This window comes from Scyliorhinus canicula, chromosome 25 (genome assembly GCF_902713615.1).
Source record: "Scyliorhinus canicula chromosome 25, sScyCan1.1, whole genome shotgun sequence".
Classification (NCBI taxonomy): Eukaryota; Metazoa; Chordata; class Chondrichthyes; order Carcharhiniformes; family Scyliorhinidae; genus Scyliorhinus; species Scyliorhinus canicula.
The window spans coordinates 15,676,197-15,703,535 of NC_052170.1; the positions used below are offsets into that span (position 1 = coordinate 15,676,197).

The 27,339-nt window shown below is 46.3% G+C and overlaps 1 protein-coding gene across 3 annotated transcripts in view; it reads left to right on the forward strand.

The window, feature by feature from the left end:
• The window catches only part of LOC119957211 (adhesion G protein-coupled receptor E3-like), a 77,629-nt gene extending 63,927 nt beyond the window's left edge, over positions 1-13,702 (forward strand). For all 3 annotated transcript variants that reach the window (XM_038785033.1, XM_038785032.1, XM_038785034.1), the window contains 7 exons: positions 1,465-1,662; positions 3,052-3,284; positions 4,135-4,201; positions 6,569-6,660; positions 9,559-9,727; positions 11,046-11,141; positions 11,805-13,702. In XM_038785033.1, coding sequence (XP_038640961.1) covers positions 1,465-1,662; positions 3,052-3,284; positions 4,135-4,201; positions 6,569-6,660; positions 9,559-9,727; positions 11,046-11,141; positions 11,805-11,819 — 870 coding nt within the window. In that variant the 3' untranslated portion in view covers positions 11,820-13,702. The remainder of the gene's footprint in view (positions 1-1,464; positions 1,663-3,051; positions 3,285-4,134; positions 4,202-6,568; positions 6,661-9,558; positions 9,728-11,045; positions 11,142-11,804) is intronic.
• Positions 13,703-27,339: the final 13,637 nt, after the last annotated feature.

The following is a 27,339-nucleotide window of genomic DNA, read 5'->3' on the forward strand; positions in this document are numbered from 1 at the left end:
TGACATGTACGACCGACTGACAGAAAGGGCCGACACCGTATTGGACGCAACAAGAAAGAAATGGGAGGATGACCTGGCGATTGAGATAGGGTGGGGACTCTGGAGAGAAGCACCTCAGAGGGTCAACTCCACCGCCACGTGCACAAGGCTCAGCCTGACGCAGCTAAAAGTGGTACATAGAGCCCACTTAACAAGAACCCGTATGAGTAGGTTCTTCCCGGAGGTGGAGGATAGATGTGAACGGTGCCAAGGAGGCCCGGCCAACCACGCCCACATGTTCTGGTCTTGCCCCAGACTTGTGGAGTACTGGACAGCCTTCTTTGAGGCCATGTCAAAAGTGGTGGGGGTGAGGGTGGAGCTATGCCCGATAGTGGCGGTCTTCAGGGTTTCAGACCATTCTCTGTCTTTGTGACGTTTGTGTCCTTAGGGCCGCTCGGGCTGTTCAGGGAGATCGTTCCAGAGAATCTTTGAAGACAGATTTATTCCTGGGGTGGAGGGCGGACGCATTTGCCTTTGCCTCCCTGATCGCCTGCCGTAGAATCCTGTTTGGCTGGCGGTCAGCAGCACCACCCAGAGCTGCAGACTGGCTGTCCGACCTCTCAGAATCTCTCCAAATGGAGAAAATCAAATTCGCCATCCGAGGGTCAGACAACGGAGCCATTCACGCGAATGTTCCGGGACTTGTTTTTGGCCAACGAACAAGAGGAAGAATAGCCAGGTAGCCAAGAATCAGGGGAAATTAGTCAAGAATCAGGGGAAGGTAGCCAAGGCCTGAAAGGGAGAGATAGACTGGGAAGGAGGGGAGGGAACGGCTAAACCTGAGGAAAGAAAGGCGAACCGTTGAGGGGACGACGACAAGAGAGGAGAACCAGCGGGGGGGGCGGGGGAACAGGAGCCGGAAGGAAGACACGGGATGCCAAAATGTGCATGACATCTCCAGGAGCGGGGAACGAGGAAAATAAAGATGGAGGAGCAGCAGGAGCGGAGGCGAGCGCGGGACGGCAGCGAAACCTGTCCGGGAGAAGCAGGCGACAACAACACAAAACACAGCCAAGTACCGCACACTGTAATTATCTCCCCGGCACCCAAATGTATATTTGCCTCCCCAATCCCCGACACTCCCCCCCCCCCCCCCCCCCCCACTTCCCCCCCACCCCCACCCCCCCGCAAACAGTCGCCTACTTACGTGGTGTAAATAATTTTGCCAGGTGTACAGAGCTACCGCTGTCGAGCTGGTGCACAATACCCTACCAGTTATTCTATTTCATATTTTATTGTATTTTATGTTGGGGTGTGCCCTTCTCTTCTAAATATGTGTAGATATATATATAGAGATATATGTTTCTTATTCTGTGTACATAACGGTAATTATACCTTGTTCAAAAACCCTATAAAAAACATTTACAAAAAAAAATGAAGGAGAATTGCTCATAACCAAAGCATTTGTATGTGTTTCTCCTGTAGACAGAATCGGCTGCTCTTTCTGTAATCACACTTGTCGGGATTTCTGTATCACTGGTGTGTCTCGCTATTGCTATTGGAATTTTTGTTTTTGTGAAGCAACTTAAGAGCGCTGTAACTGCGACCCACATCCAGCTGTGTCTGAGTCTCTTTCTGGCAGAACTGCTCTTCATAATCGGGGTCAACAGAACCGAAAACCGGGTAAGAGTCCCCTCCATAGCCAGTGGTGCATGAAGTGGGGTTTGGGGGGGGGGGGGGGGGGGGGTAGGGGGTGGGTCATATTGGGATTGCACTGCACATATTTGTGATCCAAAATTATATAAAATTAGGCAGAAAGGAGATCAGAAAACGTTGGTGGGGTTTGGTGGAGGAGATATTAACCTAACAATATGGAAACTGATGGGATCAGGTGCAAGGCTGGTTTTCACCCTCAGCCAAGTTCCCAGAATCAATTACATTTTTTTTTAGAGTACCCAATTATTTAGCGTGGCCAATCCACCTAACCTACACATCTTTGGGTTGTAGGGGTGACACCCACGCAGACACGGGGAGAATGTGCAAACTCCACACGGACAGTAATCCAGGGCCGGGATTCGAACCCGGGTCCCCAGCGCCGCAGCCCCAGTGCTAACCACTGTGCCACATGCTGCCTTTCCAGAATCAATCTTGGGTAGGATGTAAAACCACCATTCTACCCAATCCTGGGAATGGAGGGATTCAGTTGACACAAGACTGAGGTCAATAGATTTTTGTTAGATTTTGCGTTACTGGATACAGAACAAAGATGGCTAAATGGATTTGAGTTTGAGGTCAGCCCTGATCGAATTTTCTTTTAATTCGTTCATGGATGTGGGCGTCGCTGACTATGCCACCATTTGTTGCCCGTCCCCAATTGCCTTTGAGAATGTGATGGTGAGCTGCCTTCTAGAACCGCTGCAGTTCCTGTGGTGTAGTTACACCCACAGTGCCGTTAGGGAAGAAGTTCCAGTATTTTCACCCAAGTAGCCTTGATGAGTTGCAGCAGCGCATCTAGTAGATATTACACACGGCTGCCACTGTGCATCAGTGCTAGAGGGTGTGAATGTTTAAGCTGGTAAATGGGTGCCAATCAAATGGGCTGATTTGTTCTGGATGTTGTCAAGCTTCTTGAATGTTGTGAACCACAGCCATCCAGACAAGTGGAGAGTATTCCATCACAGTCCTGACTTGTGCCTTGTAAATGGTGCACAGCCTTTGGGGAGTCAGTAGTTGAGTTAATCACTGTAGAACTCAAAACCTCTCTCCTGCTCTTGTAGCTACAGTATTTATATGACAAGTCCAGCTCAGTTTCTGTAAAAAATGTTGATAGGATGTTGATAGTGGGGGAATTCAGTGATGGTGATGTCATTGAATGTCAAGGGGCGATGGTCAGAGATGGTCATTGCCTGACATTTATGTGGTACGGATGTTATGGCCAAACAGGCTCGAGAGGATGGATGGTCCTCTGTTCTTGTGTGCAAACATATCAGTACTGAACATGAAATTATATCATTGGAAAGAGAACGTTAAGCGGTATGTGAAAGGTTCTCATGGCATTCTTTATTGTTTCAGGTGCTGTGTGGGATGATAGCAGGATTTTTACATTACTTGTTCCTGGCCGCATTCATTTGGATGTTTCTGGAGGGCGTCCAACTCCACCTCATGGTCAGAAACATCAGAAAATTGAGAATTCCCAATTTTGAAAGCAATGCAAAATACATGTACCCCTTTGGCTACGGGGTTCCTGCAATAATCGTAATCGTTTCTGCTGCAGTGTATCATGATGGCTATGGATCAGCCAAACAGTAAGTAAGGTCTCATGACAATACAAGTGTTAACTTCTTGTTTACACATTATCTGAACTCATTCTTGACCGATCAGGAGACAGGAAAAAGCCTGTTATTTCTTGCATGATCTTGAACTCAGGCCCCATCCCACAGAGACATGAACACAAAATCCAGGTTGAGATTCGCAGTGCATTACTGAAGGAGTGCTGTATTGTTGGCAGCAACGTCTTTCAATGAAACAGCAACTTGCATTTTTATATCACCTTTAATGTAGTGAATTCTCCCAGGGTGCTTCACAGGAGTGTTATCAAACTTGACATAGTTGATGGAATCAATGTTAGCACCAACTGAGAGATAAACTGGGCAAATGTATAGGAGATAAAGCTTCATAATAAACATAATTTACTGTGTGCATGACTCTAATTCTCTGTTCAGCCTCTCCACCAAAATTGCATTCTTCATGTCTCTACAGTGAGTGGCAGAGGCTCTTCGATCAGCTAAGGCGTCGCAGTCGATCCCAATCCTCTGTTGGCTGATTTCTATGTAGTTGCAACAGTCACTTGCATATTCCCCGAGGAGCATTGGCTGATCTAATTTCTTCCTTACCAGGTCAGAGATCATTGAGATGAGGTGCAGTGCCCTCTGCCCCTCTCTTTGATGAATCAGTGCAGAGTGTAGATCTCCATATCAAAATACAGCGGAGAAATGGGCCATTCAGCCCAACTAGTCCCTGCTAGCTTTTATGCTCCACACCAGCCTGGTTCATTTGCACATGGGTTACCTGACACTTGGCTCACAACGTTGTATTTGTTGAAAATGTAATACACCCTGAACTTTAATCATAAATCTTCTGCTGTTCCAACTCTAGCTGCTGGCTACAACTGCACAGAAGATTCATCTGGAGCTTCTTGGGTCCTGTGTGTGTGATAATCGGGGTAAATATCTATATTCTCCACATTGAGATTGTGTAGTTTATTTAGTCAGAAATTATGGTTCAAAAAGCAGTGAAGGTAATTCCTCTTTTGACGCCCATTTCTTAGCCTCTCTGCTGCTGCAACCTTCACTCATTCCTTTGTTCTCTCTAGACTTGCCTATTCCAATTCACTTCTGGCTGGTCTCATACCTTCATCGACCTTAAAACTGTTCCTCGCATCCCAACTCACACCGTCGTGTTCATCACCACCATCCCTGCGTTCACTGACCTACATTGGCTGCTGGTCTGGCAATGTCTCGATTTTAAGGTTCTTCTCTCATGTTTTCAAATATCTCCATGGAGTCCCTAATGGCACAGTGGTTAGCACTGCTGCCTCCCAACGCCATGGGGTTCTATTCTGGCCTTGTGTAACTGTGTGAGAGTTCGCACGTTCTCCCCCTGTCTGCGTGGATTTCCTTCAATGCTCCAGTTTCCTCCCACAGTCCAAAGATGTGTGGGTTAGGTAGGTTGGCCATGAGCAATGCACGGGGTTATGAGGATAGGGTGGGGGGGAAATCTTGCCGAGGTAGAGTGGTCTTTTGGAGGGTTGGTGCAGACTCGATGGGCCGAATGGCCCCATTCTGCACTGTATGGATTCTATGATTCTATGCCATATTCAATAATAATAATAGCTTATTGTCACAAGTAGGCGTCAATGAAGTTACTGGGAAAAGCCCCTAGTCGCCACATTCCAGCGCCTGTTCAGGGAGGCTAGTATGGTATGGCAAACTCTACAAACTTCTATAAGGTCTGCGTTCCTTCACATTTGGCCTGTTCCCTAATCCTGATTTCCATCATTCCAGCTGCCCAGGTCTGAAGCTCTACAATTCCCTCTCTAAACTCTCCTTCTACCTCTCACTTCTCCTTTAAGACACTGGTCAACGTCCAGCTCTGACCAGATTTTTTTTGATCTGTCTCAATATTTCCTTATGTGAGTCATGAAGCACCTTGGGACATTTTAAAGGCACTATGTAAAGCAGAGTTGTTGCTGCTTATCCAGCTAATGTGTCGATTTTGGGTGAGAACAAGACAGCCTCAGATGTGACACCCTGTGGTAAAATAGTTTGTCTAGTTGCTTCAGTACTGGACATTGGGTCCTAGCTAGCTGACAAAGCAGAACTTTTGAGCCAATTTTCAGCCAAAGACCAATTGTTGGCTGTGCTTTGCCCCATGTTTGAATAGACGATGCGTATCCTAAAGGCACAGAAAATTGCACTTGTGATTCAGATTGGCCATGCTAAATTGCCCCCTTATTGGAAAGAAAATTTGGGCACTCGAAAGTCATGAAAAAAAGTAAAAGGAATGGAGAGGCATTGAGGTTCCGAGAGGGTAATGAATTATCATAGTATCTCTACAGCTGAGGAGGAGGCCATTCGGCCTATCAAGTGTGCACCGACCCTCCAAAGGAGCACCATGACCTGCCTAATCCCCAGAACCTCACCTCATCTTTTGTATTGGACACTGAGGGGCAATTTAGCATGGGCAATCCATCTAACCTATCCATCGAATCCATTTAATCTTTGGATTGTGCGAGGAAACCGGAGCACCCGGAGGAAATGCACACAGACGCAGGGAGAAAGTGCGACCGCCACAAAGACACCCACAGCTGGAATTGAACCCGGGTCTCTGGTGCTGTGAGACAGCAGTGCTAACCATTGTGCCGTCATACCGCCCCAATGATGTAAGAGGTGACATGATGGGTGGGATGTTCTGCTCTCGCTGTCAGTGGGACGGGCATGTAATTAGCTGGGACGAGGATGTACTGGAACTGATCACCTTCCCACCTGTGCCAGAATTATGTTCTGGGTGGGAAGGTTTACCTTCTTGCCCTAACACCTGTTGAGGCCAGTAAATGACTAATTAATATCACTTAAGGGCCTCATCCCATCACCGCTATTATTAACCTAGCTGCAGTTAGGCAGCTAAAAACCCTGCACCTGATTTGTCACCTTTTGGGGTAGGGGTCCCTCCATCAAAAGCTCCCAGTGCCTGAAAGTTGACTTGACATCGGGAAGAGGGGCCCGTTAAGATGCCTCTGATTACTCCTTCAGCATCGAGAGCGCTCCTGTCTAGCTTCCTGAGATAAGTGAACCTGTATCCATGCTGGTGTGAATATCTTGACTTTAATCAGTTCCTGGGCTGCCCCGATTGCAGCTGGTGCTAGTCTTAGGCAGAGTGGGCTGGAGAAGCTGCGTTGCTCTCCCTTTCTCTCTCTTTCTGTCTCTCTCTCTCTCTATCTCTCTCACCACCTCAAGCTCCAGTTAAGGGCAGTGACCCTTCGGGAGCGCAGGCTCAATCAATTCATCTTGCATTTCCAATCTTTCAACAGATCAACACATTCCTGTTCCTTATTACACTCTGGACTTTGAGGAACACAGTTTCCAAGCGTGACGTGGCAGTATCAAAACTTAAAGACACAAGGTGAGCTCCACCAAGGTCTCCAGACTTTATTTTTAAGGGACTTACTGCCTCACTTACTCTGCTTAAGAAATCGTTCCTTGGCAAGGTGCAGTTCTGCGGTGCTCAGTACAGGTATCTCACCCAAGTGGCCATTATTCACAGATGAATAATATAATTGTGAGAAGCATCAGTCCTGGGCACTTGAGGCGGGAACCACCAGATAGTGTTAAGGCAGGATCCCTGGCTGGTTCACCTTTGTCTGAATGAGGACATTGAGATGAAAGCCAGATTGAGCAAAGGGAGATGTGAGTGATATAACAACAAGCTGCATTTATATAGTGTCTTTAATGTAGCACAGCATCCCAAGCTGCTTCACAGGAACATTATCAAACAAAGGTTGACACCCAAGCCACTGAAGAAGGTGTTCGGGCAGCTAACCAAGAGCTTGGTCAAAGAGTTTTCAAGGTGTCTTAAAAGATGAAAGAGATTAGAGAGGGTGGAGAGGGCTAAGCCGAATATTCCAGAGTTTAGGGCCCACGCAACTGAAGGAACGGTCACCAATGGTGGTGCTGTTGGGTTTGCTCAAGAGGCCAGAATTGGAGGAGCACAGATATCTGAGAGAGTTTTAGGGCCAGAGGAGGTGACAGCAGTAGGGAGGGGTGAAGCCTTGGAAGGATTTGAACAGAACAAATATTTTAAAATCAAGGAGCCAATGAAGGTCAGCAAGCACAATGTGGACGGGGAATGTTGTGAGTCTAGCGGACATGCCGCAGCATCTTGGAACTAAAGTAATAGTCTTGCCTACAGGTCAACTGGGGTCAAAACAATGGAATGGGACGTGAACCCATAACCTATCAAATTTGAAACTTTTCCAGCTGACTGGGGGCTAGTTAGCTCGGTAGGCTAGATGGCTAGTAACTGGCTAGTATGTTGTGCAGAATTACCATAGCAGAGTTGGGTTCCCATTATGGCTGAGGTAGAATAGAATCCCTACAGTGCAGAAGGAGACCACTGGTTTAGCACACTGGGCTAAATCGCTGGCTTTTAAAGCAGACCAAGGCAAGCCAGCAGTAGGGTTCAATTCCCATACCAGCCTCCCCAAACAGGCGCCGGAATGTGGCGACTAGGGGCTTTTCACAGTAACTTCATTGAAGTCTACTCGTGACAATAAGTGAAATTCATTCATTCATTCATTTGGCCCATGGAGTCTGCATCAACCCCCTGGACAAGCACCCTACCCACCTCCACTCCCCTGCCCACGACAACTGAGAACACGCACGAACAGACTCAAAAACTGCTTCTTCCCCGCTGTCACCAGACTCCTAAATGACCCTCTTATGGATTGACCTCATTAACACTAAACCCCTGTATGCGTCACCCGATGTTGGTGTTTATGTAGTTTTCACTGTACCTCAGTACACGTGACAATAAACAAAATCCAATCCAATCTCTGTCCCCATAACCCCACCTGCACACCCCTGGATACTTAGGGACAATGTAGCGTGGCTAATCCATGTAACCTGCCCATTTTAGGGCTGTGGGAGGAAACCGGAGCACCCGCAGGAAACCCAGGTAGACACCGGGGGGGGGGGGGGGGGCGCAGGAAGCTCCAAACAGAGAGCCGCCCGAGGCCAGAATCAAAATCTGGATCCCAGACCCTGTGAGGCAGTAGTGCTAACCACTTGCCACCAAGCTGCACTACTCTTGTAGACTTGGGGCCTGCCTCCTTGCCCTGCTCCTGGGAGTGTTAAGCTATGTCAAACCACCACTGACAAAATCAGCAAGTAAACAATGAGCCAGGGGCTACCTTTGGGCAGAGGACAAATAAATGAATTAATTTACTGAATATGGCAATCTTAGCATTGATAATTAAATAGAACATTTAAGTGCACCAACTTTAAGATAGTAAGAGCGTCAAACTTGTAATCCCTTCATTAGTTTCTAATTCAATTAAACATTCAATCTTGGCTCAGATGTCATGTGGCCAGATGTCTTGTTGATTAAGAGAATCAAAGGTTATCAGGGAGGGGGGGAGGAGTTGTTGGATGGGGAATGGGGAACTCAACACAAACAGATCAGCCATGATCTTATTGACTGGTGGAGCAGGCTGGAGGAGCCGAATGACCTATTGCTGCTTCTATTTCGTCTGTTCATATGTCAGATGGCTAGAAGAGAATGGTTCCGGGGATGGGGGCTTTCTGTGAGGAAGATAGATTGGAGAAGTTAAAACTGTTTACCTTGGAGAAAGTTTTACCTTGACCCGAGTTTTATTGGAGGAATCAAAATCATGTGCAGTCTGGACATGATAGGGAGAGTAAATAGGGAGAGACTGGTCCCACTCGTGAAAAGATCAAGGTCGATAGGGCACAGGTTTAAGCTAATTGGGAAGAGAAGCAAAAGCGACACAAGGAAAAGCTTTTCCACGCAGCGAGCGGTTAGGCTCTGGAATGGGCTGCCTGAGAGTGTGGTGGAGGCTGGTTGAATCGAGGCTTTCAAAAGCTAATTAGACCATTATCTGAAAAGGAAGAATGTACAGGCTTACTGGGAGAAAGTGGGCGAATGGCACTAATCGAGTTGCTCATTTGGAGAGCTGGTACAAACACAATGGGCCGAATGGCCTCCTTTAGGACAGTAGAAATCCCATGATTCTGTTTCAGCTGATGGAGTCGGCGGGAATACGTTCAATGAGCGTTGGCAGCTCTACCCTAAGGCTCAGGACCCATGAAATTGAACCGTCACAACAGTGGATGGACCGAATGTCGTCCTTCTGTGCCGTGTTGGCTGTCTTCACCCGAGGACAAGTCAATGGGCGAATAAATCATTACGTCAGTAGCATATATACAATGTCATCTAAAATAGCATAGACAATACAGAGTACATTAGCCAGTTCCATATCTCACTGATCTCTCTTCACTGCAGGATGTTGGCATTTAAAGCCATCTCGCAGGTGTTTGTCCTGGGCTGTAGCTGGATTTTTGGCTTGTTCCACTTTAAAGAAGAAACGGTGGTGATGGCCTATTTATTCACCATCATCAACAGTTTCCAGGGCACCTTCATCTTCATCATCCTCTGTGTGTTAAATGCCAAGGTAAGGATCATAGTATTACATTGAGTTTACAGCACAGGGATAGGCCATTCTCTCCAGCGGATCCATACCAATGTATACGTTCCCCACAAGCCGCCTCCCTATTACTTACTTCATCTCCCTGGACAACATCATCTTCTTTTCCTTTCTCTCTCATGTGTTTATCTAGATTCCCCTTAATTTTAAAAAAATATTCCTTCATGAGTTGTTGGCATCGTTGGCTAGGTCAGCATTTGTCGCCAATCCCTAATTGCCTTTTGAGAAGGTGGTGGTGAGCCGCCATCTTGAATTACTGTGGTCCATGTGGTGTAGATGCACCCACAGTGCCTTTAGGGAGGGAGTTCCAGGATTTTGACCCAGCGATAGTGAGGGAACAGCTGATATATTTCCAAGTCAGGATGGTAGTGACTTGGAGGGAAACTTGCAGATGGTGGTGTTCCCAGGTATGTGCTACTTTTGGTGGAGTTCGTGGGTTTGGGAGATGCTGCCAGTGGTGCTGATCATTACAAATGCTCGTGATGGTACGAGATCCACTCTCGGAGTAAATCTCTCCTGATTAATTTGTGACTACTTTATATTGATGGCCTCTACTTCTGGACACTTTCACAAGTGGAAACACCTCTTTACCTACCCATTGGACCGCTTCATAATTTCAAAGATCTGGGCAGCACGGTGTCGCAGTGGTTAGCATTGCTGCCTTACAGTGCTGAGGTCCCAGATCCTGGCTCTGGGTCACTGCCCGTGTGGAGTTTGCACATTCTCCCTGTGTTTGCATGGGTTTTCCCCCACAACCCAAAGATGTGCAGGCTAGGTGGATTGGCCAGGCTAAATTGCCCCTTAATTGGAAAAAATTAATTGGGTACTCTAAATTTATTTTAAAAATAATAATTTCAAAGATCTAGCGGGTCACCTCCCAACTTTCTCTTTTCTCGGTGCCCCATTCCCCATTTCTTCACGCCGGCCTCATTTCCCCCAATTTTCAGGAAACTTCCAGAAAGTTCTTTCTTCCTGTAAGTCGTGAATGTGCCGAGAAGTTTTATTTTCCATTTCATACGATCATCCTGAACCTTCTGAAAACATTCCATCGTAAAATCGGATTCTCGCAGAGGAATATTACGATAAAGCAAAGGCAGTGTAATTCAACACAGAAAGTTTCTGTCACAGTCCTGCAATTGTATGATAGCGACCATACTTGTATTGCACATATTTTACACCAAGAGCTGGTTAATTCTGACTAATAGCAAGGTGACAAGGCCACAGGTTCAGTGTGAGATTTGCAACACTCTGGGATTACTGACTGTGTGTTGTATCTTGCATTAAGGTGAGGGCCCAGTGCCAGAAATGGTTTTCCACAGTGTTCCAGGCAAGGAGGATAGTTGCGCCCAGGAATATAGTCACAAACGTGTCAAAGGTGACGGTAAGTGGGTTTTGAATAATGTCTATACACCTTCCACTGATGGTAGAACAGTCAATGCCCTTCCTTGTGTAGTTGGCAAAGTCACATCCTTTGATTTTGTATTGCGCAACTGATATTGCAAGTTGGTGTCAACTGCCGGAAATCAATGCCGTAGAAATTCAACTAGAGCGGCAGTGCGAAATAGATGCCATCATATTGTTTGCTTCGTTTATGCCTGGCCTAAGATGGTTCTATTGAAACCAGAGAGATTATGGAAAGGAGAACAGTAGTTGATCTGATGCCATCACTGTCCAAGAACTGATTAATGTCCCCAACTGTCACTTTGATAATGGTAGTCTGTTCGGCCACAACTGAACCCAAATTTGTCCTCATGTGTTGCCAACAAGTGTCATTGGATAGCAAAGAAGTCTCGGCTGATATTTCCTCTTACTAATCCAGGAGGCCTGAAGGTAATTGTAGTGCCCTTTGTTGTCCAGTTAGTTTAACAAATAGCAGAGTCAAAACTGAGCCAATTCTGGTCTGCAAGGCTCAAATCAATTCAACTGAGCCATCAGAGCATTGCATTGTGCCCTCGTCCAGTCAAATCCTGTACCACAGGTTTGTCGTAGACTTGAAGTAACTTACCAAATGCAATCATAAGAATGTATTTCCATTTTGTCTTAGAGCTCTGAGCAATGATGAAGCTGCTCTTACCTCACCAGCTGCGTTACACAGACCTGATGATGAGGAAGCCCATTCACTTTGCAGCAGTGATGTGAATGGACTTTTCCAGTGCGCTCCGCTGCTTCTTGACGTCACGTGGAGTGAATGGAGTTGGCTGAAGACCGACTGTGATGGTGGGGAATCTCCGGAGGAGGCGAAGATGGATATCCCATGTGGCATTTGTAGGTGGACTGGAAACTAGGTTGACATTAGGTGACCCATTCTGTTTAATCCTTGTGACTTTGATACAACAGAATGATTTGCTAAGCCAGTTAAGAATCGGTTGCGTTGTTGTGGGTCTGGAGCCATGCCTAGTCAGACAGGGCAGGTGGCAGATTTCCTTCCCTAATAGGCATTAATGAACCCGGTGGGTTTTAACGATAATCCAATAGCTTCATGCTCACCATGATGAGACTAGGGGTGTGATCGTATGGCCTGATCACGCCCGACTCAGTGACGCGATGAGGCCGGTCAATATCATGTGAGGCCTCTCGTGAGATTTGCAACTCTCAGAACAGCTTGCAGAATCTAATGAAATCTCGTGAGACGTTGCGATCTGGATCTCGCTGGGCTTGCGCCCAATTCTCCTGAAGCCCGGGAACTAACGGCTGTGCCTGGGAGATCTCGCCATGGCGCCGTTTGGTGTTGATCCATCCAATGATTATTAACCCAATGATTTAACCACTGTAAGAGCATCGGAGTAGGAATGGACTACTTGGCTCATCGAGCCTGCTCCACCATTCAATAAGGTCTTGTCTGATCTGATTGATCCTTAATTTAATTTCCTTGCCTGCTATTAATGAAATGAAATGAAAATGAAAATTGCTTATTGTCACGAGTAGGTTTCAATGAAGTTACTGTGAAAAGCCCCTAGTCGCCACATTCCGGCGCCTGTCCGGGGAGGCTGGTATGGGAAGCGAACCATGCTGCTGGCCTGCTTGGTCTGCTTTAAAAGCCAGCGATTTAGCCCAGTGAGCTAAACCAGCCCCAGAGACTATTAAACTATCGATAGCCAAAATAGTTCCTTTTTCAAATGAAAACAAGAAGAAATGAGACATCAAAGGTGATCAGATAAAACCTCTTACAATTACAGTAAGGAGAAGTGGGCTGGTGTTACCAGGTTGATCTCTTCCGAGTTTGCTCATTTCTTCCTCTTGTGCTCTGCTGAAGCTCTTGGTGATCTGTTTAGAAAATCCAGTCAAGTGTGGGGCATCAAAAGATCAAGGGTCCTCCTCTTCATATTCTGCTATCCAGTGGCGAACCGTCTGCATTTTATGAGCGAAGTTCTTACCTGATTGTATCTGCTGCCTTTCTTTGTCTCTCTCTCTCTCTCTCTCTGTGGTGGTGTTAGCTGCTCATACTGCCAGATGGATGAACAAGAACTTCTTAGCGCTCTAATAGTTCAGTACAAGATAGGACAGTAATTTGGTCTTCATTCTGTCTTCGAAACACCCATCACCTCTTTGTTCTCTCGCTCACATTGGCTGCCAATCCTGCAAAGCCTCAACTTAAAAATCCTCATTTGTGTGCTCAAATCCTCCATGCCCCCAGCACCCTCCTTTATCTCCGTCACCTGCCACGGTCCTGTAACCCACTGCAATCCCTGTGCTCCTCCAATTCTGGCCTTTTGAGTGTCTCCAATTTTAATTTCTCCACCATTGGCAACCGTGCCATCATCTGCCAGGATCCTAGACCGTGGAATGTCCTCCTTAAACCGCTCCCTCTTGGTCACATGAGTGCAACATGACATATGTAGAGAACCGGAATATTATCGAACTTTGTGTAATGGCCATTTTGAAATGTTTGTAATGTTCCTTCTGATATTTTATGAATAAAGTATATTTTTTCCACCCCAAAAATACAGTTAAGCGCTTATTAAGGTCCGGTTACCACATCCACAGCCATAATATGGTGATCAGTGGAAGGTGGAGCAAGCTGTTTTTTCACCATGTGAGGTGAAAAGGCGAAATGGAAGGTGGTGAGTGGGCAGTACCTTCTTTTAGGGGTACCCTGTACGCAGGAGTGGCATTCTTTCTTCAAGATGTTACCCCTCCCCTCCTCCCATTGTGCCTTCACCCTGGCCTCAGCTTTTGACAAAGTGCTGGATAAAAGATCGCAGGGCGTTAGAGGTTGAATACCAAATTGGATAGAGGATTGGCTGATTGACAGAAAGCAGAGGGTCGGGTTAAATGGGTCCTTCTCTTGCTGGCGAACTGTAACTAATGGGGTGATGCAGGGCTCAGTCCTAGGATCTCAACTGTTTACAATCAGTATAAATAATATGCAAGCAGGGACTGAGTGTAACATAACAATTTGTGGATACTAAAGTAGGTGGGAATGCAGGCAGTGAGGAGGAGATATAGATTTTACAGATGGATATAGATAGGCGAGGAGATTGGGCCCAATTTTCGGCAGATGGAATTTAATGTGGGTAAGTGTGAGGTTATCCATTTTGGCCGAAAAAATAGTCAGGCAAATTATTATCTAAATGGAAAGCAGATTCAAAATGCATCTGTGCAGAGGGATCTGGGTGTCTTTGTTCATGAATCGAAGAAGGTCTGTCTGCAGGTACAAAATGTCATAAGAAAGGCAAATGTTTGCGTTTATTGTAAAAGGACTGGAGTATAAAAGTAGAGGTGTTGTTGCAATTTTATAGGTTGTTGCTGAGACCACATCTGGAGTATTGTGTCCAGTTTTGGTCTCCTTATTTGAGGATGGATGTGGTGGCATTGGAGGCAGTTCAGAGGAGGTTCACCAGATTGATTCCGGGGATGAAGGGGTTGATGTATGAGGAGAGATTAAACAGTTTGGGCTTATAATCTCAGGAGTTTAGAAGGATGAAAGGGGATCTGATCGAGGTGAATAAAACACTAAAAGGGATTGATAAAGTAAATGTAGACCAAATGTTCCCCCTTGTGGGGCAATCAAGAACGAGAGGTCACAGATATAGTTTGAGAGATGTTAGATTTAAAACTGAGATGAGGAGGAACTACTTCTCGCAGAGGGTGGTGAATTTGTGGAACTCGCTGACCCATAGTGCGGTGCAGTCCGAATCATTAAATGGTTTCAAGAGGGAGATAAACATATTTCTAATTTTTAAAAAAAGGGTTAAAGGGATATGGGGAACAGGCAGGGATGTGGATTTGAGACCGGGAAGAGATCAGTTATGATCAGATTGAATGACGGAGCAGGCTCGAAGAGCTGAATTGCCCACTTCTGCTCCTAATCCCTATGTTCTGAAAACCCGGCAGTCCCTCCTCTGATCCCGAAGGTGCCCGATCCCTTCCCTCCCAAAACACCCCTACTTACCTTTGCCTGGCATCCATGACACTTCTTCCAAGGGCTCTCTTGGCCAGCAACTCTCGAGGGCGGGTCTTCCTTTCTCTGCGGGCCAGTGGTGCCACACTCACCTAGACTTCCCCCTGCATATTATTGCAGCGAATGAGCCTTTTTTCCTCACAGTCAATATTTCTCTACTGCCTGGTAAGTTTTTGGGGCAGTTTAACCTCCACTTATTAATTTGTTCTTTTCAGACAATTCAGGCAATAGGGGATAATCGAGTAAATTAACTCAGGAAACATTTATTAATCAACAAAAGTGATATTGAACAAAGCTGGGCAATGACTTAACTGTCTTCATGTGGTTCCTGCTTCCTGATTTAGCCCAGGACACTTAGCGACACAAGGCCTTCTCTATTCTCTGACTTTCAGCGTGATCTTCATTTCAGTCTTCAAATTCAGAAGACCTGATAGCCCCAAGTTTGTACTTTTTAACTCGTTTTAAACTACATGACTTGTGCATGATCAGTTTCTGATTGGCTTGGGTGTGGCATGATTAGTTTGTGATTGGTTTGGGTGGGACATGATCAGTTTCAGATTGGTTTGGGTGTGGCATGATTAGTTTGTGATTGGTTTGGGTGGGACATGATTAGTTTGTGATTGGTTTGGGTGGGACATGATTATTTTGTGATTGGTTTGGGTGGGACATGATCGGTTTCAGATTGGTTTGGGTGGGACATGATCAGTTTCAGATTGGTTTGGGTGGGACATGATCAGTTTCAGATTGGTTTGGGTGTGGCATGATTAGTTTGTGATTGGTTTGGGTGGGACATGATTAGTTTGTGATTGGTTTGGGTGGGACATGATCGGTTTCAGATTGGTTTGGGTGGGACATGATCAGTTTCAGATTGGTTTGGGTGGGACATGATCAGTTTCAGATTGGTTTGGGTGTGGCATGATTAGTTTCAGATTGGTTTGCGTGGGACATGATTAGTTTGTGATTGGTTTGGGTGGGACATGATAAGTTTGTGATTGGTTTGGGTGGGACATGATTATTTTGTGATTGGTTTGGGCGGGACATGATCAGTTTCAGATTGGTTTGGGTGGGGCATGGTCAGTTTCTGATTGGTTCTAGTGACGGACGACTGTCCATTGTATTAACTATTCACAGAACTGTCTCTCAATGGAGCTTTTCTGTTGTCTTATTAAATTTTGTGAGTTCCCACTGAGATAACTGGCCTCAGGGTTAGTTTTGGTGTCTGCTTTTACTTTTGGTGTTTGCCTATTCAAGTGCGATGTTTCGGATTGCTGACTAACATTCAGGCTCAGTAACCCAAATGTTTAATTGAGTCCTGGTGTCTTGTAGAATTCTTAACTGCCCGTGCTTTGTATAAGTTAAATGAAATATAGTAAAGGAATGAAGAGTGGTGCACAGTCTTCCAGAAATTACACAGTTACAGACGTTACATAAAATCTAAAGAAATACATGTAAAAATCAGTGCCTAGAGATGGTGTGTTAATTTTAAGGTAGCAAAATAAAGATATAGCCAAATACATTACAGGTTCAAGTCACAAAAACTGGAAAGCTACAAAAACCCATTACAGAACTCAACTCTGGACTCACAAAGCCGAGATGGCGAGATATTTACTTTCATATAATGTTAACCTGGGCGTTGTCGTGTCAGTTACTGGCGTCCTGTGTTTTCCTGCAATTCAGCAAACCATTGAGTAGGGTTAATCGATTAACATAATCCGATGACTCGACTGCTGCCACAAACAAACTGAAAGATCAAGGGCGCGATTCTCCGCTCCCCACGCTGGGTGGGAGAATCGCGGGAGGGCCGGGCGAATCACGACTCACCGCCCTGGCACCTCCCGCGATTCTCTCCCCCCCCCCCCCCCAAAATGGCGTGTCGCGGAATCGCCGCTCGCTGTTTTTCACGGCGACCGGCGGATTCTCCGGCCCAGATGGGCCGAGCGGCCTGACGAACCCTACCGGTTCACGCCGGCGCCAACTACACCTGGTCGCTGCCGGCGTGAACATTGTGCGACAGGTAAGTGTGGGGCCTGTGGGGGACAGAGGGAGGATCGAGCACCACGGGCGTGCTCAGGAGGTGACTGGCCCGTGATCGGTGCCCACCAATCGTCGGGCCGGCGTCTCTAAGAGACACATTCTTTCCCCTCCGCCGCCCCGCAAGATCAAGCCGCCATGTCTTGCGGGGCAGCGGAGGGGAAGACGGCAACCGCGCATGCGCGGTTGGAGCTGGCCAACCTGCGCATGCGCGGCTGACGTCACTTAGGCACTGCCGTCGCGTCATTCTCGGCGCGCCGCTTTGACGCAAGCGTCAAGGCCCGGCGGCCGAGTTTCTCGCAACGCCGCTCCTAGCCCTCTGGGGGGGGGGGAGAATAGGGTGCGAGGAGCGGCCTCCAAAGCCGTCGTGAAACTCGGCCGAGTTCACAACGGCTTTCCCGATGCCGCGTGGCATCGGAGAATCGCGCCCCAAACCTCTGTTTTCCCGCAGGCCGGTGAAGTAAAGATGTTAATGAGGGGCTTGTCAACTTCACCTGGCAACAGAGCTGGGCCCGTTGCTGTGACAGGGACCGTGACAGCTCATTGCCCATTTTAGAATGGAAACTCATGTCAGCACGGACAGGCAGCACGAAGAACAACTGTCATTGTAACTTTGGAAAATTCTATAGGATAGGAGGTCCTAACTCTGAAACCGAACTCGCAATGTCCATTTGATTCTGATATATTTAAATTATAGATGCAACATGAGAACACCAGTTAAAGGCTGTAATCAAACCCATGGGGCTCATGAGATGTATTTATAAATGGAGCTTTTGCAATCTGTTCTCTCTTTATTATGGGCATCAGTGGCAAGGTGGCTATTGATTCCCCCACTCTTAACTGCATTTGAGCAGGTGGTGGGCTGCCTTCTTAAACCGCTGCAGCCCATCTGCTGTTGGTAAACGCACAGCAAAGTCTGGGAATTGGACTCTAACGGTGAATGAAAAGCCGATAGATTGTCAAGTTGGGATGGTGTGCGGCTCGGAGGGGAACATGCAGGTGGTAGTGTCCCCATTCATCGGGTCACAGCTTTGGGAGGTGTTGTCGAAGAATCCTTGGTGATTTGTTGCAGTGCAGATTGTTGATGGCACAGTCTTCTGCCACTGTGCCAGTGGTGGAGGGAGTAAATGTAAAGTAAACATAGTGTCAATCCATAGGGCTGTTTATTTCTGGACAGTGGCAAGCTTCCTCTGAATTCCATAATTTTATTAACTTTTTAAGGTCTTTTTCTCGGATCTATCTCTGTCTCTACTTTAAGGCTTTGAATTTTTAGAACATACAGTGCAGAAGGAGGCCATTCGACCCATCGAGTCTACACCAACCCACTTTAGCCCACACTTCCACCCTATCCTCGAAACCCAATAATACCTCCTAACCTTTTTTGGTCACTAAGGGCAATTTATCATGGCCAATCCACCTAACCTGCACATCTTTGGACTGTGGGAGGAAACCGGAGCACCCGGAGGAAACCCACGCAGACACGGGAAGAACATGCAGACTCCGCACAGACAGTGACCCAGCGGGCGAATCGAACCTAGGATCCTGGCGCTGTGAAGCCACAGTGCTAATCACCTGCGCTACCGTGCTGCTCAAATGTGTCCCATATTTTTTCCCCATCTTCCCATTTCTTATTAACCTGCTGTTAATCAGTTAAATACCTGGCTCTATTATGGGGATGTCCAAAAGCTCCGTTAACTGTTGTGGGGCACACTGCCCCTTGCTGAAAGCTGCATCATTCGGTGTGCGAAATCGTGGGATGTCTCTACTTGCCAAACTTACCATCATTGCAGTCGCGAAATTGTTTCATGTTGAATTTCTAGTTCAGTAAAAGCAGCCATAGTGATAATGGTCCCGTGGCTTCTTTAAGGGGGCAGGGCTCAACTCACCACATGACTGGCTTGGGGCCAATCGCGCGGCAGTGCGTGGGGCCCTGGGAGCAGGAACCTGGAGCCACTATATTGTTTCTTGTGCCTGTTACTTAACTGCCTTTGCCTTTCATCAGTAAACCTCTCTCTGAATTACTGGAGGCCTCCAGTGTTTGCCTCAAGCCACCACACTTACGGCGAGGTAAAGGTTTTCGATCGCCATGTCATGAATTGAGGGAGGAGGGAGGGAGCATTTGACAAAGTAGAGAAACTCCAGCAAGAGTTGGGAATCTTTTAAACTCTGAGTGAAAATGCCGACCGTTGGGAAACCAGATCAGTTTGACCAAGTGACTGAGCATTGGAGTCAGTCCATCAAATGGAACAGTTAGACCTTGGCGCCCACAGTGGATACCTTGCACTGAGTGTTTGCTATTCATAGGCTTCCTGAATCCATCATTTCGGATAATGTCACCCTTATCTGGCAATGATTTCCAGGTTTATGTACGAGCAAATGGCATACGACACATGAGGATGTGTCCATGCCACTTGGCGACTAATGGATTGGCTGAGAGACCTTCAAGAATGCGATGAGAAATCACATTAACTGCCTTTGCCTTTCATCAATAAAACTCTTTGTTAACTACTGGAAGGCTCCAGTATATGTCTCAAGCCACCACATCGATTCATCTACTTCCTCCTCGCAGTGACATTGAAATTTCTTTGCTTCATCACCACACTGCCATGTCTCATCATGTTTGTCGATTTGCTTCCTTTTGGCCAAGATCTGCCATGTATCATGTTTCTACAATTATTAGGTACAAACGCCCCGATCGGACTCTGCCAAGAGTTGTGTCAATTAACAGCTTTAGTAAATACTTTCAGCATTGAAAGAAAACAACTTCCATTTCTGAAGCAACTTTAATGACCACAGCATGTCGCAAAACGCTTTACAGCCAATGAGTCAGTTTTTGAAGTATTGTCACGGTTGTAACGAAGGAAGAGAGATACCAGCCGGCAAGTTAAAATTGCAGTCAGTCAGCTCGGAGTGAGGTGGAGTGGTTAAATCCCCTCGCCTCCAAACCATTTTAACTGGCCCTCCCATTCCAGGTAGAAATCAGAAGGAATTAAAATCAAGGTCAAAGTGATTGCTTTAGACATTAGAAATATATTAATGTTTTAAATCATAAATGTATTAACCTGCTTAATTTCAAGAGATCAGAAGGGAATTAGCTTCTTTACTCAGGGAGTGGCTTGAACGAGGCATGAGGAGTAGCTGAAGTGAATAGTACAGGTGCTTTTTAGAGAAAACTGGATAGACACACGAGTGGGAGAGGAAGGTTAAATGTATAGAATGGGAGGAGCATTAACTTGCATTCACCAGTCGGCCTGAATGGCCAGTGTCTGTGCTGTTAATTCAATGATTATCCAAGTCCTTGTCCATAAGTCACTCAAGGCTAAAATGCAGGTGCAGCAAGCTGTCAGGAAGGCTAATAGAATGTAGCCTTTATCGCAAGAGGATTTGAGTACAGGAGAAGTGAGATCTTGCTTCAATTGTATAGGACCTTGGTAAGACCCCATCTGGAGCGCTGTGTGTAGTTTTAGTCCCCTTACCACAGAAAGGATATTATTGCCACAGAGGGAGTGCAATGTTGATGCAGGTAAGATGTTTCCCTAGGTCGGATAGTCTCGAATCAGAGCGCACAATTTCAAAATAAGGGGGAAGATGAGATTTGGAGAAATGTCTTTACACAGAGGGTTGTGAATCTTTCAAAATTTTTCTTTTAATTGTTCATGGGATGTGGGCATCGCTGGCTTAGGCCAACATTTATTGCCCACCCCTGAGGGCATTTTAAGAGTCAATCACATTGCTGTGGGTCTGGAGTTGTGAATGCTTCTCTAATTCACTTGTCTCTCAGTCCAGAGGAAACAGTCTCGAACACGTTCGTACTTCAGAATATTCTTTATTGCGATCGGGGCAGCTCTCTAGGTATTCCGGAGAACCACCTCGGAGAGTGCCAAAGTATTGCTCAAAACATCCGTCTTTTATATGTATTATTAGGGGGCTGTCCCTTACATTCACTTGAGCACGCCCCCATCACAAAGCATAAACTTGTTATTGCTATAGTTCCAATACATGACTTCAGAGACTTTGAGGTTATCTATTGGCACATGAGTATATAGCAGTCTTAGCTTAAACAGCAGGTGTTAGCCATTGTTGCAAGCGGCTCCCACATTTCATATTCCGTCATCCGGCCATCTGCCTTGTTTCTCAAGGCTATTCGGCTGACAGTCATTCATGAGTCGGCTCACAAATTCAGATATCTACTCCCTTATCTCAACAAGTTCATCCTCCTTTAATGGCTTCAATAACAAACTCCTCCACTTGTGATTTTCCACTAATGTAACCCATTCATTCTGGCTTGTTCTAGCTCTTAACCCTTGCTTCACATCCTCATTCCCCCCTTTGATCATTCCATGATCACACAGCCCTCAGGGGCTTATCCTTGAGAGTCTGTGGAATTCCTCCAGGAAATCATCCTTTGGTCCAACGTCCTCATACACATTTTCGGCACTTACTAAGTCCTGCTTGTCTAACTGGGGAAGCCGCTGCAGCATCTGTGGCATCACAGAGGCGCCTAAACGATTACAAAAGCATTTCACGCAGGTTGCAATGATACATAGCAAAATGCAAATAACGATAAAGATAATAAATCCATGAAACAGATAGGTGGTCCAGGAACTAGACCACAGCCATCCCCACCAATCATCCGAGGAAGACTGGCGGAGTCTCTTTATCCCATAGGTCATGAACAAAAATGAGTTAGCAGTCACATGGTGCATTGCCCGCTTCCTCCTGGTAGGCGCGTGAGTATGAATAGTCTTACATTCAGGAACTCGTGGCTTGCCTTTCCTCGTACACCGGTAGTCCCACCGGCAAGTGTAGCGATCGCAGGTCAGGGATCCGCGGGTAGTCAGGAACCGAGGCTTCTGCTCGTCTTGATGAATGATGGTGGTGCAGGTGTCTACCGTGGTCGCCGTCCACAAGGTCTCATCTGTGGTGCTGTTGGCACAGCTAAAGGTGTCCTCACGACAAAGGTGCAGAATTCGTCCACCGGGTCTACATCGCCGGTCTCGAGCGGTCGCACACAGTAGTGTGCTAGCGAGGATCGCGAGGACAAAAGGCAGCCTCACCCTGTAGTTGAACGATAAGCCACATGTACCTAGAACTTTAAAACGAGAGTTAGTGATCATGCAAACTTTATTAGTTTACAATGGTTCTTTTAAAAAAAAAAAAAATTTAGAGTACCCAATTATTTTTCCAATTAAGGGGCAATTTAGCATGGCCAATCCACCTACCCTGCACATCTTTTGGGTTGTGGGGGTGAAACCCACGCAAACACGGGGAGAATGTGCAAACTCCACATGGACAGTGACCCAGAGCCGGGATTCGAACCCAGGTCCTCAGCGCCATAGGCAGCAATGCTTACCACTGTGCCACCGTGCTGCCCTTTAGTTTACAATGGTGCATGTGGATCCATGCATTATGTCCTTCAACTTTGACTGCTGTGGGGGTGGTTAGGAGAACTTGAAATGGTCCCTCCCAACGCAGTTCCAACCCCTTCCGTGTCCAATTGCGGATCATCACATGATCTCCTGGTTGCATAAAATCGGAGCTGGCCAAGGTTGGCACTTCCTCTTGTGCGGCACGTACTCGTAAGTGGAGACTCTTTAATACTTTAGTCAAGGCTATTATGTAATTAGCCATTTCTGTAGTCATGTGGTGGAACTGAATGTCTCGGGATGTATGACAGTCCCAGGGGGTGCGAAGGGGTCTTCCGTACAAGATTTCAGCGGGGTTCAATCGAGTCTTTCCCGCAGGGGTGGTTCTGATCTGGAAAAGTGCAAGAGGTAAAAGTTTGAGCCAGGTGGCTCCGGTCTCTGCTTGTAGCTTAGCAAGTTTGGTTTTCAGAGTCTAGTTATCTCTTTCCACTATCCCAGCTGCCTGGGGTCTGTCGGCGCAGTGCAACTGTTGTTTATTTCCCAGTTGAGTGCAGAATTCTTTATTGATCTGTCCCACAAAGTGAGGTCCATTATCAGAGCTTAAACAATATGGAATTCCAAATCTTGGTACAATTTCACGCATAAGAACTTTTACTACAGTTGAAGCCTTATTATCTACAGTAGGATAGGCCTCTATCCATTTACTAAACACATCAATAATCACTAATGCATGCTTGTAACACTGACATCTTTCCAACTCAATGTAGTCCAGTTGCAGGGTCTCAAAGGGTCCCTCGGGCAATGGTGTTTTCCCCTGCTCGCAAGGGACAGCCTTCCCAGGGTTATACTGCTGACATATCAAGCAGCGACTGCTAATTCGTTGGGCTATCTCCTGCAGTCTGGGATGGCACCAGGTTTTTAACAATATATCACCTGTAGCGCGAGCACCACAGTGAGTTGCAAAGTGTACACATTCGGTCACCCAGGCTGCCAAAGCATCGGGCATACATTTCTGCCCTGCTGGGGTGACCCACAGCTTATTTTCTTTATCATATGTACATCCTAATTCTTCCCATAACTTTTTATCGCTAGCAGGAGCGTCCTCCTGTAGCTGGATTACGTCAGTAATGGTACCCCAATTTCCCATCAGCAGCTGGGTTTTTCAGAGGGAGACTTGTCTTTTGAGCTTTTAGTCTGGCTCATCATTTTAGGCGCCACCATTTAGGCTTCTTTTGCTTGGTGGTCTGCCTGCCTATTTCCTTCATCTACTGGAGTGTTTCCTTTCATATGGGCAGTACACTTTATCATTGCTACCTTTTCTGGGAGCATAAGAGCTTGGAGTAACTGGGTCACCAGCTGTTGATGGGAAATTGGGGTGCCAGCGGATGTTAAGAATCCTCTATTCTTCCATAATTGTCCAAAGTCATGTACGACTCCAAAGGCATATCTGGAGTCTGTATAAATATTTACTTTTTTGCCTGCTCCTAGTGCGCATGCGCGTATTAGTGCGAACAATTCTGCTTGTTGGGCTGAGAATGGAGTTTCAGATGCTGCTGATTCTACTGTCTCCCTACCCTGGTTGACTATAGCATATCCTGATAACCACTCCCCCCTTTCACCGATGGAAGCACTTCCATCTGTGAACATGGTCAGGTCTGGGTCGTTAAGAGGGGCATCCGATAGGTCCTCCCTGACAGACGAATCGTCCTTTATAAGTGACATGCAATCATGTCCAGGGTGTTCTTGCTCAAAGATCCATTCTGCATGGGACAGAGTGGCTTAATTAATCTGAGAAAACCTGAAAATTCAAAACTTAAGATTTGTAAGTTCCAATTAAAATGCATCTTCAGCTGTGTGGACAGTTCATTACTTTATCAGAATTAAAAGGGCCAGAGCTCACAGGCAAACCCAGCATGGGAGTGTCAAGATATCTTCTGGATTACACACAAAAGCTTGTTGAAAGGGTTTATTTTCTTGCAGAGACAAAAAGGGGCGTATAGTGGGTGGATAAATTGGAATGATGCCATTCGCATATCTAAACGTTTTTTTATATTTTTCACTCAAATGGGCTGGGAGTAAAAGTTGGAGTGCTGCCAAATTCCCGTTATCAAGTCTTTCAACAAACACAATATGTTATTGAATCTCTGACTAAACCAATTTTGCGCTGTATCGTGGTTCTTTCCCAGACGGGCATGATCATGGACATATTTCATTTACCCATCTGTCGTTATTAAGTAATTCTGCAATCTCATAATTAAAACATCTGCGTTGTGAGACAGGTTAGTTTCACCCTACTGATGATTATTTGTGTCAGGGAAGTTTTAACCCTGAACTAATGAAACACCGGCTTGATCATATTTGTCATATGTATTTCAACTATCCTAACCTCCACTGAACACCATAAAACTAATATTTTCTTATTCTTACATACGTGATTTTGCACACTGATTAAAATTCCTTGTGTATCAAAATTACCCTGGAAATGCCAATGATAGCCTTTGAAAAGAAAAAATAGTTAACTGTACTCAAACTATAATCTTTAAAGGCAATGCGTAGACAATTTGAAGCTTTCAAATAATCACAGCTCGTAACAAAACTTTTAAAAGTCAAAGTCTGAAAATGAAACACGAATACAGAGACAGTGAATAGTTCAGAACAAAGTTTAGATGCCTAAAACTCCCTCTCTCTCTACGTAACTGTCTGTCTCTGGAACTCTTGTCGCTCTATCTCTTTATCTAACTACCTCTCCCCATCTCTGTCTCTCCCGGACTCGCTCTCTTTCACTCTCTCAACTTTCGCTGTCTCTATCAGTCCCTCTCTCTCTCTGTCTCTGTCAAATCCTCTCACTCTTTTTCTAAAATGGAGCTCAATTAAAATACTGAACAAAATTTTTCATTCTCCTTCGAAAACTTTATCTGTGTCTTTCCATTTAAGTCAATTTCCACTGATTAATTTAGAGGCATTAGCTAGGCTTAGAGATGTATATTTCTTTGTGCAGATGACCTGCTTGCTGAAATGGTTAAATTTTTGTACAGAATCGAAAGTGGTGGAGAACTTGGCATGATGCCATCTCCATCCGCTACGTGACCTCAAACATTATCCATCCTTTCTTTCAATTTTCAATGTTCGTTATTTAACCGATTTTTGGAAAGAGACATTACTGGATGTTTATTTTTCTTTTATTTCAAATGAGTTGCCTCCCCCTAACTGTCGATCCCAGAGGGCTGTGGAAGCTCAGTCATTGAGTATGTTTACGGTAGAGCTTGATAGATTTCTGATTAACAATAACATAAAAGGTTATGGGGATAGTGGGTGTAAAAGGCATTGAATTGTCCAATCAGCTATGATGAATGGTAGAGCAGGCTTGACCGGCTGAATGGCCTACCCCTATTCCTATGACCTGAGGAAGGAGCTGTGCTCCGAAAGCTAGTGATTCAAAACAAACCTGTTGGACTTTAACCTGGTGTTGTAAGACTTCTTACTGTGCCCACCCCAGTCCGGCATCTCCACATCCTGTTCCTATGTTGTTAGCAGCATGTGATGTTTGGACTAGGTAACCAGACTGAATCTAGATTGGAGATCATCCTGGAGATTGTTTCTGGGAAGCTCGGCCCCATTGGTGTGATGTCCTGCATTTGCTTGTCAATCGGATCTGGATGAGACATTTCTTTTTTTTTACTGGGGCCTCGGGTGGGGTGACTGGGGGGGGGTGGGTGACTGGCGGGGGGTGACTTGGGGAGGGTGACTGGAGGCTCAGGCGGGGAAGGGGGGTGACTCTGGGTGGAGGTGACTGGGTGTGAGGTGGTGACTGGGTGTGGAGGTAACGGGGGGTGGGTGACTGGCGGCTCCGGCAGCGGTTGGGCTGGCTTGGGCACGAGCGGATCCTAACGGTCGCCCGCCGTGGGGTTTCCCAGGCTTTTCCCTGTTGCCCGCCCAGGGCCGCTGGCGGTGACCCCCCCACCCGTCTGTCTGTCTGTCACCACCAGGGCTCCGCTTACCCTCAGGTTAGTGTCTCCTCCCTCACAAAGTGTGTCTGATCCGTCCTTCCTTCCTTCCCTCCCCCTGCTCCTCTTCACCCTGTCTGCCTGTTTCCCTCCCTGCTGCCCGTTTCTGTTGTTGTCGCTTCGGCCACAGCTAATGGAGTCCTCACAACCTGTCAGCGCAAATTCCCACATTCGGCGGGGCCTGGTGGATGAGACATTTCTGACTGAGTTTCGGAGCAGATGGAAGCTTCAAATTCATTCAGGCTGACCGCATCTCATCAGCAAGATGACATCTCCTGGGCCATTGAACAAAGAGATCCATGTAAATTCAAGTCTGGGGCCTGATCTGCAGGATTTCTTCCTATTTACTTTACAGTACACAATTCCATTTTTTTTCCAATTAAGGGGCAATTTGGCATGGCCAAAACACCTAACCTGCACATCTTTGGATTGTGGGGATGAAACCCACGCAGACACGGGTAGAATGTGCAAACTCCATACGGACAGTGACCCAGGGCTGGGATTCGAACCCGGGTCCTCAGCGCCGTCGGCAGCATTGCCATCCACTGTGACACGTGCCGCCTGCCTGGGATTTCTTCCTAGTTACTATTGCTAAATTTATTCTATAATTTCTATCTGCAGCTGTGGTGAAGAATCTATTCCAAAGTTTAAGTACATTACAAGTGGGCTTGTGATATGTATTCAAATCTCATCACAGTCCCAGAGGAACATAGGTTGCTCCCCCCGCCTGAGAGCTGACTGGTGGTGATTTAACCTGAGTGAGGGTCACCACATCTC